The 18,548-nt window shown below is 38.0% G+C and overlaps 1 protein-coding gene across 1 annotated transcript in view; it reads left to right on the plus strand.

The window, feature by feature from the left end:
• TNRC6B (trinucleotide repeat containing adaptor 6B) overlaps nt 1–18,548 on the plus strand; it is a 164,139-nt gene that overhangs the window by 70,060 nt on the left and 75,531 nt on the right. Inside the window, exon 5 of the mRNA XM_042470868.1 lies at nt 16,050–16,137. Coding sequence (XP_042326802.1) covers nt 16,050–16,137 — 88 coding nt within the window. The remainder of the gene's footprint in view (nt 1–16,049; nt 16,138–18,548) is intronic.

Genomic DNA, 18,548 nt, shown 5'->3' on the forward strand with positions numbered 1-18,548 from the left:
CATCAGGAAAGGTTTTTAATTGGTACCAAAGAACAACCAACCATTTGAAAGTAGGTGTAGCATCAATGAATACCACATTTTCTCTGTTTCACTCAACAGAAGACATAACATAGTTGAACAGATAACGAAATAATTTGTTCAATGTGTTGACCTGAAACAGGTTACCTTGTAACTACTACTGTAGTAGTAAAATCTCTTGGTAAAAATATAAATTACAGTCTTTATGTCAGACGTTTTTTTCTACAAAAAGTTTGTTTTTCTCCCAAGATGGTGTGGTTTTTTGTTTTGTTTTTGTTTTTGTTTGTATGTTTTGCCAACAAGTAAATCTTTTATACCAAACTAATCATCACATTTGTACAGAATAACACCTTGGATTTGAAACTTGATTATAGAATATTTTACATCTGGACACCACAATTCAAAAAGGACATTGAGAAACTGGAGCGCATCCAAAGGAGGGCGACTAAAATGGTGAAGGGTTTGTATGTTTAGCCTGGAGAAGAGAAGGTTAAGAGGTGATATGATAGCCCTGTTTAAAAATTTGAAGGGATGTCATATTGAGGAGGGAGCAAGCTTGTTATCTGCTGCTCCAGAGAACAGGACCCGGAACAATGGATGCAAGCTCCAAGAAAAGAGATTCCACCTCAACATTAGGAGAAACTTCCTGACAGGAAGGGCTGTCCGACAGTGGAACACACTCCCTGTGTGTAGAGTCTCCTTCCTTTGAGGTCTTTAAGCAGAGGCTGGATGGCCATCTGTGGAGAGTGCTTTGATTGAGAGTTCCTGCATCGGAGGGGGTCAGACTGGATGGCCCTTGTTGTCCCTTCCAACTCTATAATTCTATGATTCTCTACAACACAGAGGTAAAGGTTAAAGTAGTAGTAGTTCGTTAAAGTAGTAATTGCAAAATAATGTCAAAGATTGTGTAATAGTGTCCACAATAGAAACAAATTATGGCATAGTGAAGTAGTACATAGAATCTAAAAGGAAATCTAAAAGGTACCTCTGACCAGTTTGCAAAGGCTACTTTTCCCATTGCACAAATCACCAGTTAAGAAGATTTCCTTCACCCTTTGTCTAGTATTCTTAACAGACTAGAAGGCCTGCTGCAGGTCTGGTCTGAGAAATAGGTAGGATATGAAGTGAATCAAAGGACAGAGAAATCTTTTTCTGCCAGCCTGGTTGCATACGCCTAAATTTATGTGGTTTTCTTGGCAAGATTTGTTCAGAGAAGTTTCACCACTGTCCTGCTCTGAGGGTGCGATTTACCCAAATTCACCCAGCGGATTTCCATGGTTGAGTGGTTTGGAGTCTGAGCGCCATGCTACCACACTGGCTCTCCTGCTGTTTATTTATGCATACTTAGATGCACATCAAGTGATGATCACACAAAGTTCTGCTAGATACTACATTTAAATAGAACAATGCAATCTCTTTCAAATGTAGATTCCAAATTTACAACCTAGCAATTAGCTCCTATGGAGAAAACATCAACTTTTTTGTGTGTGCTATCCTGGACTATTTATACAGCCTGGCTAGCAAAAGGAATCAATTTCTAAAACACTGAGCATGCTTAGTGGAAAGATGGCCCACAACTCTTTCATTTGTCCTTTTCAAAGGCATCCTAAGTCCGCGCAGATGTATTCACTGCACCAGGTACTTGGCAGCCATAGAATATCAATTATACAGTATCAACATCTATTCAAATCTGTATTAAGAATCTAAAAATGCATGTTGTGTTAAAGAACTCAGGGAACAAAAACTATCAGTGCTGTTATGAACAAGAGTATGCTGACTTTAAATAGTTGCTTATTTTAAATTGTTGTTAGCTGCCTTTGGGTTGCCCTCTACTCATGGTGACCCTGTGAGGTCTCCAAGCCCCCCTATCATCTACCACTCAGTTTCTGTAGGCTCAGGTTTTCCTGACTTAAGTCTATCCATCTGGCATGAGATTCCCCCTCTTTCTAATGCCCTCTAACTTCCCCAGCATCATTGTCTTTTCTAATGAGTCATGCCTTCTCATGATGTGACCAAAGTGTGACAGCTTCAATTTAGTCATCTTGCTTGGCTTCCAGGAAGAGTTTAGGCTTGACTTGTTCTAGGACCCACTTGTTGTCTTTTTGGCCATCCATGATTCTCTTAGCACTCTTCTCCAGCACCACATCTCAAACGAATTGCTTCTTCCTATCTGCTTTCTTCACATTACAGCTCTCATATCTGTACATATTAGTTTAAATACATGTTCCTGAATAAAAGTGCCCGGCCACAGAATGACTGCCACCCACATCATGTATTAGCCCACAGCTCTGTCCTAGTTGTATTTTTTATTGTGTTTTTAATAGATATTTTAATTGTACATGTTTAATCCTGTTTTAAGGGGTGGAATTTGGGACATAATTTTGTAAATGTGGATTTTAATGTGTTGTGAGCTGCTTTGATTGTCTTGTCACAGAAATGCGGGATACAAATAAAAGTTTTATTATTATGTTATTAATTCAGGAAAAACTGAAGTCCTCGGGAATATTTTGATTGAATTGTGTTTCTGTAACTAAATTTAACAATACATAGTTTCAAAAAAGTAAAAGGAAGGTATGCTAACTGCCCACAGTTACTAACTGTGAGATACCTACGTGTAGAAAGTGTGTACTTTTGTTTAGCACAATTTTGGCATTTTAAAAATTAATTTAGTTCCTTGCATCCCCCCCCCCCCAATTTTTCTTATCTTCCTGTATCTCTTGAAAATCTGGTCTGGTAGGTTGGGGAACCTTACAGATCAGCATAGAAGGTGGTACCAATATGAGAACTACAGATAAGAACAGCTGAACACCCCCATTTATTTATTTATTTACAGAAGCCTATAGATGGATCTAAGCAGATGTCAGTGCTATTGGATTTTGAGATTTTCAGGTATTTATAAGCAGTCCACTAAGAGTAATTTCCAAAGAAGGTCTTTAAATTTGGTTGTCCTTAATATATTTCCTTGGTTCTAAGAGAAGCTAACAACAGAATTGAAACAGTGAAAGCTATACAAAATTAGAATAAAAGAATCAAATTAAAACTAAGACAGTTGACTATCATCTGTCAGGGATATTTTGATTCTGTGTTCCTGCATGGCAACGGTTTGGGCTGGATGGCCCTTGTGGTCTCTTCCAACTGTAGGATTCTATGATTCTATGAGATGTGGGAAATAAGTTTGTTCAAATGTGATATTTTACTTGCAGTTCCATAGCCAGTTCCTCAGAAAAATATCTGACTGAAGTCAGTGATCTTAATGGGCCCAGTTGGTATAGAATCATTGCCTTACACTCAGGTGTGTGTAAACTGAAGCATAAACCATATGGTGCTTTTCACAATTGGGTATTAAATTCAACTACCTTTGACAGTTGAGAATACTTTCTAGAATGTTTTTATTCCATGAAAAAATAACATACTACTACTTCATTAAACATAAGAAAAATAAGCATGCTGCACCAGATTACAGTATAATTGAAATTAACTGTTTTTATATAATTTCACATTATACTTTTTATAATGTAATCTATGGCACTGAATATGTTTCCAGTTAAAATTTTCGGTCACTGATTCAGAGAGTATCTCAGTTCTTTACTTTTAAATGGACCAGCTAGGATTTCTTGAGAATGAACTCATTTTCTGTAGGTTACACCAGATCAAGATGTTAATAAAATCCAAACTCTTCAATATCATTGTTCTATTGTTCAAGAGGTATAGCTAACAATCAGTATACTTGCTCTCATTTTGAATTATCCCTTATTTTTCTGGTACCACAGAGAGACAGAAGGTGTGGCTTCAGTTCTGCTTATAGCAACCAGTGTCGTCATTGAACTTCTGCTCCTTCATTCTTTTGTAGTCCAACTGCTTTCAGTTCATAAGAAATATGGGTAGTTGCTATGGAGGCAATAGCAGAGCAATATTCCCCTGAGACTAAGAGCATATCATGACTGTTGCCAGTGTAGATGTGGAAAATGAGATGTAGATGAGGAAAACTTTTGAAGAAATAAATACTAACACATACATTCCATATTTTAATATTGAGGGCAAGTTCTGAGAAGCATTAGGTCCCTAAATAATTGGATGCAGATGATTCTGGCACTGCTAACAGTGTTATACTCACAGTGTTATACTGTGCTTGTGCTGCTGTAATTCATAAAATTATCCCCATCAGAAGCATTTTGGTATTTGTATAGCAATGCAGACTCTGTCTTGGTAGAATATATCTTTAAGAATCTGAGATATTAAAACTGATTAGAAGATTAATGTTGAAGCAGATGAGTTGTTATCTCCAGTTTACAGTTTTGAGAAAGGTAAAAATTAAACAGTATTTTGAAGCTATTGGGAATATATTAAATGTTCTTTTCACAGCTGAGTTGAGGAATGTATATATCCCCTTAAAGGTGAAAACAAAACTATTGATATACAGTACTTTTAACAGTTTCATATACTTCCAATTTGTTGGTGCATGAAGGTTTGCTGTCCACAAATCCACAAAAAGCATCATACGGATTTTTGATAGCAAAGATGCTGGATTTAATGTACTAATTACTTCTCCCTGTAAACTGTTCAGAATGGAAGCTCATTGCTTGCCTTAGAACAGTGGCTTTCAAATGGTGGGGCAGGAGACCTGGAGGCCCTGATTCTCCCCTCCTCCCCGTCCCAGACCTTCTTTTGTCCTGGAAGGGAAGAGACAGGTGAAGAGGATGTTTGGAGCAGTTGCTTCTGCCTGAGAGAAGAGAAGAAGAGCAGGGAAGCTCCCTAGATTGTGGCCTTTGTGGAAAGGGGTGTGTGTATTCTGAACGACAGTTTCTTCTTTCCCCACCCATCCTGTCACTGCCTCAGTTCTCCGGATGAGATATTGCTGCAGACTCAACACAATACCTTACATACCTTGATGTGTGAGTGACTGTCTGCCACACACTAATTCTGTAACACACAGTAATGCTCTTTTTCTGACTCTCCACCTGAGATACTTTCATTCACACACAGTCTCCCACACAAATTCTCTCTCATACACACACACACTGACACATGCGTCATCTCTCTTTCACTTACTCGCATATGAGTTTGTGTATACTTGCATATACACAAGAGAATGAATGTTTCTGCATGAGAGAATAAATGTGTGTGCGTGTGAGTGAGTGAAATAATGAATGAGCATGAATGTGTACATATCAGCACTGGCTTATGAGTGTGGCTGTATGTGAGAGAGCATATATGAAATTTACATGTGTTAAGTATTGAATTTATTTAAATAAAACTGTTCTGATTAGGTCAATGTTACTTTCTTATAAAATGTGAATATATATATAACATTCAAACAGAATACACACACCACACAAAATATATGTCGAGGGGGGACACACTGTCCACACATAGATGTAAAGGGCATTACAAGGGTAAAAAGCTTGAGAACCACTGCCTTACAATCCTTGTGTAAGAGATAGTGTTTCATCGTTGAAGTTGCCCAGGCAAAATCTGTAGCAGTTTGTTTAGAGTAATTTGTCCTTTGCTAACAAATCTACCTGCTTTATACTTACTCAAAGGATAACCCAATTATTGTTGGCTATATGCCAGCAGCTTGCCAGGTTCTCAAGTTTTCTTACCATCAGCTGCTTGAAGTCATTTTAGTTGGCTGGGTCAAAACTGGTCTTGCTTATGGAAGCATATGCTTTATCACTAAATGTGGTCTCTCCTCAATAAGCGTAAACTTATAAATGTAATTGTTAATTGTTGAATTAGATAGAAATCATGACCAAAAGCCATGTTAGATTCACCATAGGTCAGAAATGGATTGAAAGCTAGCAGCAACAAGGCAGAAATAGTGGGAAAAGCACTAGAAATCAGTCAAATGTCTTGGTCTTTAAAGTGGGGTGACCAGGGAAAAATGCAGCAGTAAATACCCTAAAAGGTACTGGATCCTGTCTGATCTTAGAAGCTAAGCAGAGTTGGCCCTGGTTAGTACTTGGATGGGAGAACACCCAATGAATATCAGATGCTCTAGGCTAGATTTCCAGGAAGGAATTAGCTCTGCTTAAGAAAACCCTATGAAAAATTCATAGGGTCACCATAAATCAGCTTGCAACTTGAAGACATATACACACAAAGTTCAGTATAGTTTAAATAGGCATGGTTGCCATATAATGACATAGTGCAAGAAATATTACTTTTTCTACAGCTGTTGTAAAGATAAACATTATTAAAATACAGAGATTAATGCATACATTCTCCCTCTTTAATGGAAGTAATATTTTTTCTCATGCTTACATAGAATGGATAGTTTGAAGATAGATGTCTTGTATTTGAAAGTTGTATTGTAATTTGTCATTATCTGAAGTTTCTGTTTGACTTGTGTGTACAGGGCTCCCTTTTCTATGCACATTTCTTTGAATCCAGGTCATGCAGAGCAAGTGAGATGATAAAATTTATTGGACCACTTAATATTAAATCAGTACCTCTTTTCAGTAAAGTCGTTAAAACTCTTCACTTTAGATAAGCGGTCTTTCTGACAGTTCACATGGCTAATATTATTTAGATGTTCATGACAAAGGTGGATAAGCCAGTGCAGTTTAGAGCCTGGGTTTTTCTTAAAAGTATAAACTGGAGCTGTAAATTAGGAATTTTTGGCATGCCAGGATTTTCGTCTATGTTGTGTGTATTGTTTGCCTTCAGGCTGTTTCCAACTTATGGCAACCCTAAGGCAAACATATAATGTGGTTGTCATGGCAGTTTTCTTCATAGGTTTGTCATTGCCATCCTCTGAGGCTGAGACCATGTGATTTACCTAGGATCACCCAGTGCATTTCCATGTCCAAGCCAGGATTCAAACCTTGGTCTCCAGAGTCATAGTCTAAACCCTCAGACCACTAACCACACCGGGATCTTCATACATTTTTCTAAATATATTTCTACTGTACACATGTCCAGATGGTTGAGCATCTCTTTACCTGTGTTAATTTCCAGTTTGTAGCCAAGTATAAAATTTTATTACACCCAGAATACAAATCACATTTAACAGCTGTATCTGGATTGAACAAAGTCTTGAAATTTTGACATTATGGATTGAGAAGTGGTTTCTCTGTTTTGGGAGAGGAAAGACATTTTTGTGAAAAACAAATATATGCCATACTTGTTCTCATAGCTTATTATACTGCTTAGACTTAGTTTACTGCTTTAATGTAATTAAAGGCTTCATTCATAATTTAGCATATAAAATTGCACTCTTGTGCAAACCTGCAATATTTAAAAAATACAAAAGTTTTAATTTCATGAAAGCAAAATTAGGGAAATGCGCTGTATTAAAGAGAAACTGTAAACTGCTGTATTCTATGGCAGTGCTTATTATGCTATTAGATGTTATGTGCTGGCATTTCCCCTCCAATGTTGCTGAGATTGTGGGACGGTGTATGTAGCTGTATTGTGGAAGAACTGAAAAGTTCAGAGAGGTGTTGGTTATTACCTTTAAAGCCCTACATGGCTTGGGCTCGAGTTACTTGTGGGAATGCTTCTCCCTACACAATCCGCCCCACACTCTCAGGATATCCAGGAAGTATTTACTAGAACACCATAAGACCAGGTTAACTACAACTTCCCACAGAGCATTCACTACTATGGCCCTTGAACTGTGGTATACCCTGCCGGAAGAGATCTGTCTTATTACCACCTTAGATGCCTTTTACGAAGGAACTTAAGATGGATCTCACCCGGCGGGCTTATCCACCCAACCTTATATAAGAGATCATTAAAATGAAATGTTCCACTTCGGACTATGACTGCATGATTATTGGATGATTAGACGATGGTCTAGCTATTTTATTGCACTAATGTTATTATTTTATTAACTATATTTTTACACTGTATCATACTATTTTATTGATGTAATCCCAGCTCGATCCTCAGGGAGAGGTGAGAAATATAAATAAAAATTATGATGATGATGATGATGATGATGATGATGATGATGATGATGATGATGATGATGATGATGATGATGATGATGATGAGTCTATGGGGAGGGCAGAGAAAGTTTTTCAAAGAGATGTTTGATGGATTCTCCTTGACGTGTCTTAAATCCTGCTAGATATTATCAGGACATTGGCTAATTGTTTTCCCTGATGAATGTAAAAAATTCTGTGTAGACAGCAAGGTTGCACTGGGTTTTTTTGCCTTTTACATCATTAAGGCATACAAGCTTCAGCTTATTATAGTATGGAAAAGTTGATCGGTATTTTACTCTGACTTACTGCTTAAATCCTTTGTCTATCTTTATCTTAACTGATGAGATAGTCATTTCATTATAAATTACAGACTAACTCTTGTGATGAATAAAAGATTATTGTGCTTTAAGAAACAGGGCCATAACTGTTATCAGCTAAGATGCAAACATTATAGCTGTACAGACATGTAGCGGTGATTTTCATCTTGTGAATTAGTAAAGAATCTCCCACAATGACATATAAACAAGAGTAATAGGAAGAATACGTGCATACTGGCATTTAAAATAACCTGCAATGAACCCACAGTGAAACAGGCACCTTTTAGTTGAATTTGGATGCAACAGGAAATCATAGTTTAGTTCTGCATGCGTGTGTCTTGGAATCACATGTTCCACCCCCATGCAGGTGCAGAGAGATTAGAAACACATGCTTCCATTTTCAGCTAACTGGAGATTTATAGTTTCATGACAACAGAATAGGTTGTGATTGAATCAAACCAATAAGGCAACATGGTCCCCTCTAGATGAGTGGGAACACAACCCCAATAACTTTGACTTGATCGCTATAGTCCAGCACATCTAGACACCAAGTAGTCTTGTTGGAGAGCCCAAAGGCTAACACATGGGATTTTGGAGACTCCAGTGAGATGCAAGACATAGAAACTGATTGCATTTGTACGTACTGGTTAGAGCTAGAGCTGCCGCTAGTTTACCAACTGTGTTGTTAGGATAAATTTATATTCTTTTGTGGAGCTTTTAAAATCATGTCTGTTTTGTGTTTGGGGGATTGAATTTATGAGTATGGTAACTGGAGTATAAAGCAGAACATGTGGCATTGGGAAGTGTAAGTGTTTGTTAAGAAAAGGGAGTTAAAACATCTATATGTTTTTCACCTTCCAGACTGTGGGAGCATGTCTGCAGTTCTGTCTGTGCCTAGTTGGCTAATAGGAAAGGATATACTGTATCACGGTGTCATCAAGTTCTAGTTCAATGAATGGAAAAAGGTAATTTACCTAAAAGGTGTCTGTGAGTTCTTGTGCAATAGCAGCAAGAAGGGAGATTTTGTCATTGGTCAACTACCTTGTCCAGTGTTGGCTCACTTCAAGGGTTTATAGCTGGTGTTGAACACAGGAGACAAGCTTACAATAGAGATTTGTCTAGAACATGGTACTGAGGGCCCCAGTACAGTGTGCCCACGTTATATGCGGACTTGAGCGTACGTGCTCAAGCTCTGGGGAGTGCAAGGGGCGCAAGGGACGGCACGTCCCATTCAAAGGAAAGGGATGCGTACCCATGGCGTGTGCACTGTTGCGCGCACAAGCCCCATTCAAATGAATGGGGATCAAGCATAGGCGGGATTCGCCTTACCGGGGGGGGCAGAATGGTTCCCTAGCATTTTAGGGATCTTCATTGTTCTCTCTAAGACTACCTTGGCAGAGGCACTTTAAAATTTCTTAACATCCATGTCAATCATGAGCTTATCTCAAATAATATGTGGTTCAGTATGTATGGAAGGACCTGGTTTTCTCTTTTAGTTGAGAAAATGATGATCTGCATGTGACAAGCAGTATTAACTCTATTCACTTGAACAGAGCATTACCTGTTCAGGCTTCAGGTTGCTTGTACCTTCTGCATGGGTGGCAAACTGAGTATGAATGCTCATAAATCTAGATACTAATAAATCCAGATGGCATCTGAGAACTCAATGTTTTCTTTTGTTATTGCAGGGTTAAACAGCAGTCTTGCTCAGACCATTGTCTCTATAAGGAGTATGGGAAATGACTTAAACTAGCAGTATGAACATTCAAACACTTTTATAGTCTTACTAGCTTCTTTATATAGGCTCTTGAATAACAGGCCTGGGGAATAGTGGTGATTTCAGGGTTACTCCTTGTCCAGAGTAAGATATTTTTTCTTAATGTTACTCCTACTCTTACTCCTACTCCTGTAAAAACCTCTTACTCCTTTACTCCTTACTCCTATTCCCCAGCCCTGGGGAAAAGCCCTGGTTGCTTTGCGAGGCTGGTGTATGTGTGTGACTCTACAGGCCGCCCCTTTTTGCACCGGATCTGAGCTACAGCAACCTCATGCCGCAACCTCAATCCTGCCTTTCAAGGGCACAAAAAGGAGCCGCAAAAAGCAGCTCCTTTTTGCGCCTTCGAAAGGGCGCCATAGCTGTGGTGGCGCAGCTATATGGCATCCCTTCAGCGCTGCATTATCTGGATGCAATGCTGGCAGTGCACCATGACGCCACGTGCTGCAGCCCCAGTCTGTAAAGGCCCTAAGTGTCTCTCTTTGCCTCCCAGTCCCTTCTCCAGTGCAATATAATAAAATGGTTTTTCGGTGTTTGCATGTACAATATAATAATAGGAATAAGTAGTAACAAATATAATTTGATACTCCTTATTCCTACTCCTATAAAAAAAACTCTTATGCCATATAGGCCTACTCCTTGTCCCCAGCCCTGCTGAATAAAACAGTTGGAGAGCAAAGATCTGTTTTGTTCTGTTTGCAAGTAATTTTGCATGTAAATGTCCATATTGTTCAGATGTGTGCTGATATGAAGAGTACTGTTGATAGAGATGGGTAATGTCTCAGCATGCTATGAATACTTTTTAGCTTTTGCAGTGTCAATATATGGGTAAGCAGCTTGGACATTTCATATTAGCTGGTTATTTTCAAGATTCTCACTAATCTTGGGCTGCAAATTTGACCAGCGCTGTTATATGGAACCCAAAGGCTGTCATTGTGGTGTTGAGAAATGTTGTGGTTTCCACTGCATTAAAGGAAGTTGGGTGCTAAAACTTTCAGTGAAGAAACCAAATTTAGATCGTGTGGCTTTGAATAATTAATGTCCAGTATTAAATTGATGACTCTCAGGAAATAGTTTTTTGTGGGTTGTTCAGGCTATGTAGCCAAGTTCTAAAAGAGTTTATTGCTGATGTTTCACCAGCATCTGTGGCTGGCATTTTCAGAGAAGATGACTTTTCTCTTAAGAAGGTTATTTGGGGGGAGCTTGTCAACTCCAAGTAAACTTGAATGATGCTGATTATTTAGACCAAGTGGATTGCAAACCTGTATGTGGGCCACCACCAACCTTTTTGCAGATGCTGCTGCTATAAATAACAGCAAGGTCCCAAGTGGGAAAGATGGAGCTCAGGGAACCCTAGCCTTGTTTTTCAACAGAATTGCATTACCAGTGGACTGGTGAGGTTAGATTGCTTCTGGAAGGCTTTGTTCTAGGAGATATCATATTACAGTGATTCCAATCCTTTCTGGAAAAGCAGGCTTGAATGTGATTTTGGGGGATTTGAGAACATTGCCTGTAGTGGGCCACGAGGACGCATTTGCAGATACCCAGAGAAAGAGACTTCACCATCTCTCTAGGCAAATTGTTCTATGACCAAACTGCTTTTACTCTCTTCCATTGCATTAGTATGCTACTACCTGAAGTATTTTCTGCCCTACAAGTTGGGTTTTTGTTTTTTTTAAAATACCACTAGTGTCTTGTTACTGTTTACAGAAGCCCATTGAGTAGAAAGAGAAACAAGGAAGGAGGAAGCTTTTGTTTTGAGAACTGAGATTCTTGAAAAGGGAGACTCACTTTGCTTCTCTTGAGGAAAAAATGATTTCAAAAGAAAGACAACTTCCTCAAGGAAGAAAGGTTCCCCATCATATTAAGGTCCCCCCACCCCCAATATTTGCAGTACCGTTTTTTGAACATCATAACAGTTCCTTCAAGCTTGTGGGTGCCCCACTCTTCTGCTTGTGCATTTGGAATCCTTCAGCAGAAATGCACAGATGAACACACTGGAAACAATGTAAATGGCCATGCTAGTGCTACCTCGTAGCACTGGATTATCTGTGTGTGGGCCTGATCCAAAGTGCTGGACTTTAAAACCTTTTATACACTTACTAGCAGCTTTCACTATTATGCCTGCTGTTATCCTTCCTAGAACTGGAGGACTTGATGATGCTAGTACACATACTGGCAACCTCAAGCCTTGGACTTCTGTAATGCTCTGCATTCGGCTACCTCTGTCCCAAGTTTAGAAACTTAAGTTAGTTTAAAAAACATGGCTGCCAGGTTGCTTACTGGCACATTTAGAGAAGAGATTCATCAACTGGAGATACCGTGACTGTGTTTAAAATAGAAGTAAAGACAATTATTTTATGTAGGCCTATCCAGATTATTTTAAAATTATGATTATTTTTAAAGTACATATTGATTGTTTTAACATGCATTGGCTTTGTATGTTCCTTTCTAGATCCATTTCGATTGTGATGTACTTTTAAAACGTGTGCCGTCTTGAAATCCTATGCTGGGAGAAAGTCAGGATATAAATTAAATTGTACATGTTGTACTGGCCTTCATAAAGAAATGCATTTCCCCCCACATGTACTGCATATACTTATATATAAGTATATAAATTTTAGTCAAAAAAATTAACTCAAAGAACCTGGGTCAACTTATCCATGGGTCAATGTAAAGTACTGTACTTTAACTCTTATTTTTTAAAAAATTAAAGGAACCATCCTGTTCTCTTGAGTAAAGTAGCAAAAAGGGGAGAGCTTAGTCTCTCCTAGGAGAACATAAAAGTAGCACTGACCACCTCTGCTTCCTTGTTCTCAACACTGCTTCTGAACTTTTTGAATGTCTGGGTTGGAAAATAGTGATGGTTGCAGCTCTTTGGCGCTTACCCTCAAAGGAGCACCAAGAGGAATTGGGCGTTGAAGGAAGTGAATAAGAGGTGTGTATGTTCACCAGCTTTTCTGAGTTAAAATCGGGCAGTAAAGTTAAAGGCTATCATCACTGCTAATGTAGTCATCATTTTCTTTGCTTTGCCTTTTCGGCCTTTCGACGTGTATGCATTTTCTTAGTCCCGCCTGTGCCTGGTGGCCTGTTCCACACATCACATAGCCACCATTTGCTATTGTTTCCTCCTCATCCATCCAGCCTTTAGGTGAAGTTCTTTGGCATCATTTTCCTTTGCTTTGTTCTTTACTTGCTTTGTTACTTGCCTCTTAAATTTTACCCTTCATTTATCCACAAATTGTATCAAACACCATATTTGTGTCCCTAAAACCTGTCCTCAAGTATTTCTAATTGGGTGAGAATATTTTCCCTTCAAAAATCTAGTAATCAATACATCAGTTATCTGTTCTTCTTGGTGTACTGTTCAAAGAAAACAATCCTTGTCCTGATACTTGGTGAACAACTTTCTTCCTTTAGGAATGATACATTTAGTTGCTGTCCTGATTTAAATGCAGCACTAAAACAACTGAACTTTCTCTTTGACCCTGGTTCATTTACCCTAATCCCAGAGAGGTTCTCCAGTCTCAGAGGGAACCTTAGGGAAGTGTAGCTGTTCATAGAAGTTCTTTTCATATTCAAGAATGTTCCTACCTTGAACATCAGATTTCCGTGTCTCATATTTACTGTAACATGAGAAAGAGTAAAAGGAAGAATCATTTTTCTTTTCATATTCTAACTACTGTGTTCCACAGACAGCATTTATGTTTACTCTTTGATTATTATTTTTTCAGGTTCTCAACTGGGCCTAGTAAACAACCCTTCAAGATAGTATGTAGATGTATTTTAAACCTGTTCTTTACTTACTCTTACGTTTCAAGCTCAAGGGAAGATTAATAAGCTATTTAAATACTGAGCAATTCCAAACAAATATGCGTTTTCTTGTATATATCGAGTTATCTTGCATAGTTGGCTACTTAGCAATAGCAAGTAATAGCAAGTACCTTTCTTTACCACTTATCAGTGCACTTAAACACTCCCTAAGCTGTTTACAGTGTATAAGCTAATTGCCCCCAACAAGCTGGGTACTCATTTTAGCAACCTCGGAAGGATGCCAGATTGAGTCGACTCAGAACCCCTGCCTAGTATTGAACTCACAACCTTGTGGTTTGTGATTGAGTGGCTGCTGAACAGGCATTTAACTACTGTGTTGCCTTTCGACATGTATGCATTTTCTTAGTCCCTTATCAGTCATGACAGTCAACTGGTTTATTAGTTTATTATTCCAACTGTAGGTCAGCTGGCTGAGATCTGTATAGAAGAGAAACTGGTACAGAATTAGAAGCTGTGTCTCAGTGTTGGCTTTGGACAAATTCTGGTGGTCACTGAATGGGTGTAGATGTTGCCAATATTAGGAAACTTTTTTTTTCCTTCTCAGGCATTCTTGGATATAATACTTGGTTGGGTCCCATATACCTGAAATTATCTCAGTTCTTGGAAGAACAAAATGTAAATGTCCATCTTCCCATTTCAGGATTGTAATTGGATGAATCCTTTGTGGCTGAAACATTACTGCCCATGTCTTTGATTTTTGTCTCATATCTTATTTGATTACAACTCCGGAGAATTAGAAAACTTGTGTTTTTGTGACTTTTTTCTTGGCCCAATAAAAGGCATTGCCCTAGTGTGAATTTTGATTTTTTTAAAAAATTGGACAGTGTAGGGTTTTCCCTTTTGGTTGTTAACAATGATTAGTCATTTTAAAAGGCTTATTTGATGGTTTTAGTGCCATATAAAACACCTTCTATACAAGTCTCTGGACTTCTTCCTATTTATTTTTTTAAAAACTAAAATATTATAGCAGAATGCAAAACATAGAATGTAGTGTTACATGAATTAAACCATGAATGTGCTGAATAAAAATTTACATCTAATTCAAACATGCAGCCCTCTACTGTCTACTCCATTCCTTAGGACTGGGCCAGCTGGAAGCAAGCATTTACATTTTTCAATAGCGACAGTAACATTTTTTCACACAGTACATTGTTTACATTATTTCTTGGCTCTACACTTCTGTCTAATACTGAGTTGTAAATTAGATTTGTTTTTCTGTCTACCATTGATTGATTAGTTTTTTTCTGTAGGAAATAATAGAGTTAATACATAGCTGCAGGAGACGGAATAAAGATAAATTCTTCCATTCCAGAATTTGGTCTTCACAATTATATTTTTAAACAGATACTTGTAACATCATTTGTCAGTTCACTTCTGTGAGTGTACCATCTAATAGCAGGGTTAGGGGGAAACTGTTTTAAAACAAAATAAAAGAAGGGACAGGTTTGGGGGTTTAAGCTGATTTTGTTGTTGTTGTTGTTTAAACCAAGTTTTTTAATGTTAATGTTCTCATGAAAAAAAATTGATTCATGCTATTTATTATCCCTGTTAAATCTGAATATATATAGACTGTACATAATAAAGCATACAGAATACTCTCAGAGATAGATGGAAATAATAAGTTAATGTTATGCATTAGCTCTACTTATTACTTACACTGTAATTAAATCTGAACAAATACAAAAATGTAAATCATTTTCTGAGAAACATACCAAAAAGAAGTGTGCAAAGGGATCTTGCAGCACCTTTGAGACATAATTGAAAGATAGAAGTTGGTAGCATGAACTTTCATATTTATGTTAATTGAAGGATTTGTTGCTAAATGGCATTTTTTGCACTATAAAATAAAGCAGTTACAAAGAAGCAGCTGACACTGGATACTGGTGTAAGACTGAACAACATCCAATAAACTCTTAAATTTAAAATGATTAAATTCAAGCAGTCATTGTTGTCCTACCAAGATACAGTAGTTGGAAAATGGTAATAATGCCCAGACTTCTTTTTTAAAAAGGAGTTTCCGAAGAGCATATCATTGCATTTTTGCCAAAATATGTTGCTTAATTTTTTTTATCTTAGAAAACTCATTTCAGAGGGGGCAAAGGACCTATCTGATGATCTGGTTTTTGGAATAAAAAATATATAGATGAATAAATTTTATTTTAAAACTCTTAACAGAGAGAAGGAGCAAGAAAAGGAAGAACAGTTAATGGAAGACAAGAAAAGAAAGAAAGAGGATAAGAAAAAGAAGGAATCTGCTCAGAAGGTAAGCCAGCTGTGTACTTCTTACATGAACAGAAGAGATTAATCTGTTCAGGTTGGTTCCTATCATGGTTGAGATTCTGTGAGCTAAAGTTACTCAATGCAGTTTACAACATAAATTAAAAGAAAACAGCTGAAACAATATGTTATACAAAAAACTAAAAATCATTAAACCATCATTCCAATTAAGACATTACTTTTAAAAATGTACTACAATTGAAATAATAAACATAAACAACACACTCATATCATATCCTATCTCAACTAGTTAATGGCCGTGAAGGCCTATTTAAATAGGAAGACCTTTGTCTATCAACAGAAACAGAGCAGAGAGGGAGCCAAGCAAGCCTTCCTTGAGATGGTATTCCATAACTTAGAGCAGTATTTCCTGTGTCCTTGCCAGATAAGCATGTGGGGTGGGACAGAGAGAAAGCTCTCTCCCCAAAATCAAGGCAGATATAGACTTTTAGATAGTCTGGACCTAAGTTGTGTTGGGCTTTATAGATAATATCTAGCACTTTGAATTGTGCCCAGACACAACTGAGAAGCCAGTAAGGCTGTTTCAGCTAGGAAGTTATATGTTCTCTATAAACAGCCCTGGTCTGTTGTTTAGCTGCAACATTTTGGATTATTAAAGTTTCTAAACATTTGCCAGAAGCATCCTTGTGAAGACTATGTTATAGTCATCCAAATGAGATATAATCAAGGTAGCTATTACTGTGGCCAGATCTAACTTCTCAAGGAACGAGTTCTAGTTTTAATTGTGGAAATCTATTCCTGACCACTTCCGAAACCTGGGCTTCCAAGGTTCAAGAGTACACCCAGGCAGCAAACATGGGATTTAAAGTCTCATCCAGCACAGGTTGAATGCCCCACTCCCTGATCTGCTTGTTTGTTATTCCAAACCTCCTATGTATTACTGTAATTTTGAATTTATTCTATTACCCATGTTTAATATATTACTTCCCCAACTTTCTAGTATGTTTTTTCAAGAAATGCAGAAAATAGGACATTTCTTTTATTATTATTATTATTATTATTATTATTATTAAACTTTATTTCTAGAGTGCTGTAAATATACACAGCGCTGTACAAAGTCGATAAAATTAAGGAGTAAATAAAAGCCTGCCCAAGGCGTACACTCTAAGATAATAACAATTAAATAGAGGAATCGATAAAATTACCATGTAGAAGAGAAAAGACAAATTAAAAACATCAAATATAAAAGCAGATCACATCACATCAAACATTATCAGACAGTCATATGACAATCACAAATTCCCTGAGAACGCTTCCCTAAACAATATGGTTTTCAGCTCAGCCTTAAAGCTGGTTAGGGAAGTGATGAGCCGTGCATGCAGAGGAAGAAGGTTCCAGGAATGAGGGGCAGCAAGAGAGAAGGGACAGATCCGGGACGTGGCAGAGAAAATCCTGGGTTGAGAGAGGAGACTTTGACTACCAGAGCGGAGAGTGCGAGTAGGGATGTAGGGAGAGAGAAGATCAGTTAAATAAAGAGGGGCCAGCCCATGCAGGGCTTTAAAAGTGAGTAGCAAAAGTTTGTACCTGATGCGGAAAGGAAGAGGGAGCCAGTGAAGGGAAGACAACAGAGGGGAGACATGATCATAACGGCGAGCAAGTGAAATAATGCGTGCAGCTGAATGCTGAACAGAAATTAATAGGTGGAGATGAGAGAGAGGAAGCCCAGCGAGGAGGAGGTTACAGTAGTCTAGTCGTGAGATCACTAGGGCATGGACCAGTGTTTTTGCAGTAGAAGCTGAGAGATATGAACAGATTTTGGCGATGTTATAGAGAAAAAATCTACCGACTTTGGCTATAGTCTGGATCTGGGGGATAAATGACAAAGAGGAGTCAAAGATGAAACCAAGATTACGGGCTTCCTGGACCGGCTGGATAGAGATGTTATTGACGGAAATAGAAAAGGAATAGTGAAGAGTGGGCTTAGGAGGGAAAACAAGAAGCTCAGTCTTGGACATATTGAGCTTCAGACGCCGATGGTGCATCCAGTTGGAGACAGCTGTTAAACAGGATGACACTTGCTGCTCTAGCTCTGGTGAAAGATTAGGGGTGGAAAGGTACAGCTGGGTATCATCGGCGTACAGAATTATATGATACTGTATTACTACTTTCCGGTTGGTTACACAGCTGTTTTATTGCTACTACTGTTGTTGTAATTGCTGCATGTACAAGAGAAGATAACAGTTGAAGCATCCAAGCAATTTTCCAGAAAAATTGATCAATTAGATAACATTTTAAAACAGCCAGTCAGTGAAACATTCTTATTTGTTGACTGTTAGAGAATATATTAGCATAGATGTACTTTAAATGTGGAATTTAATGTTGAGAAAATGGCTTTAGCGAATATGAGGAATATTGGCATAGATGCAAGTGGAGTGT

Source organism: Sceloporus undulatus, chromosome 5 (assembly GCF_019175285.1).
Source record: "Sceloporus undulatus isolate JIND9_A2432 ecotype Alabama chromosome 5, SceUnd_v1.1, whole genome shotgun sequence".
Lineage (NCBI taxonomy): Eukaryota > Metazoa > Chordata > Lepidosauria > Squamata > Phrynosomatidae > Sceloporus > Sceloporus undulatus.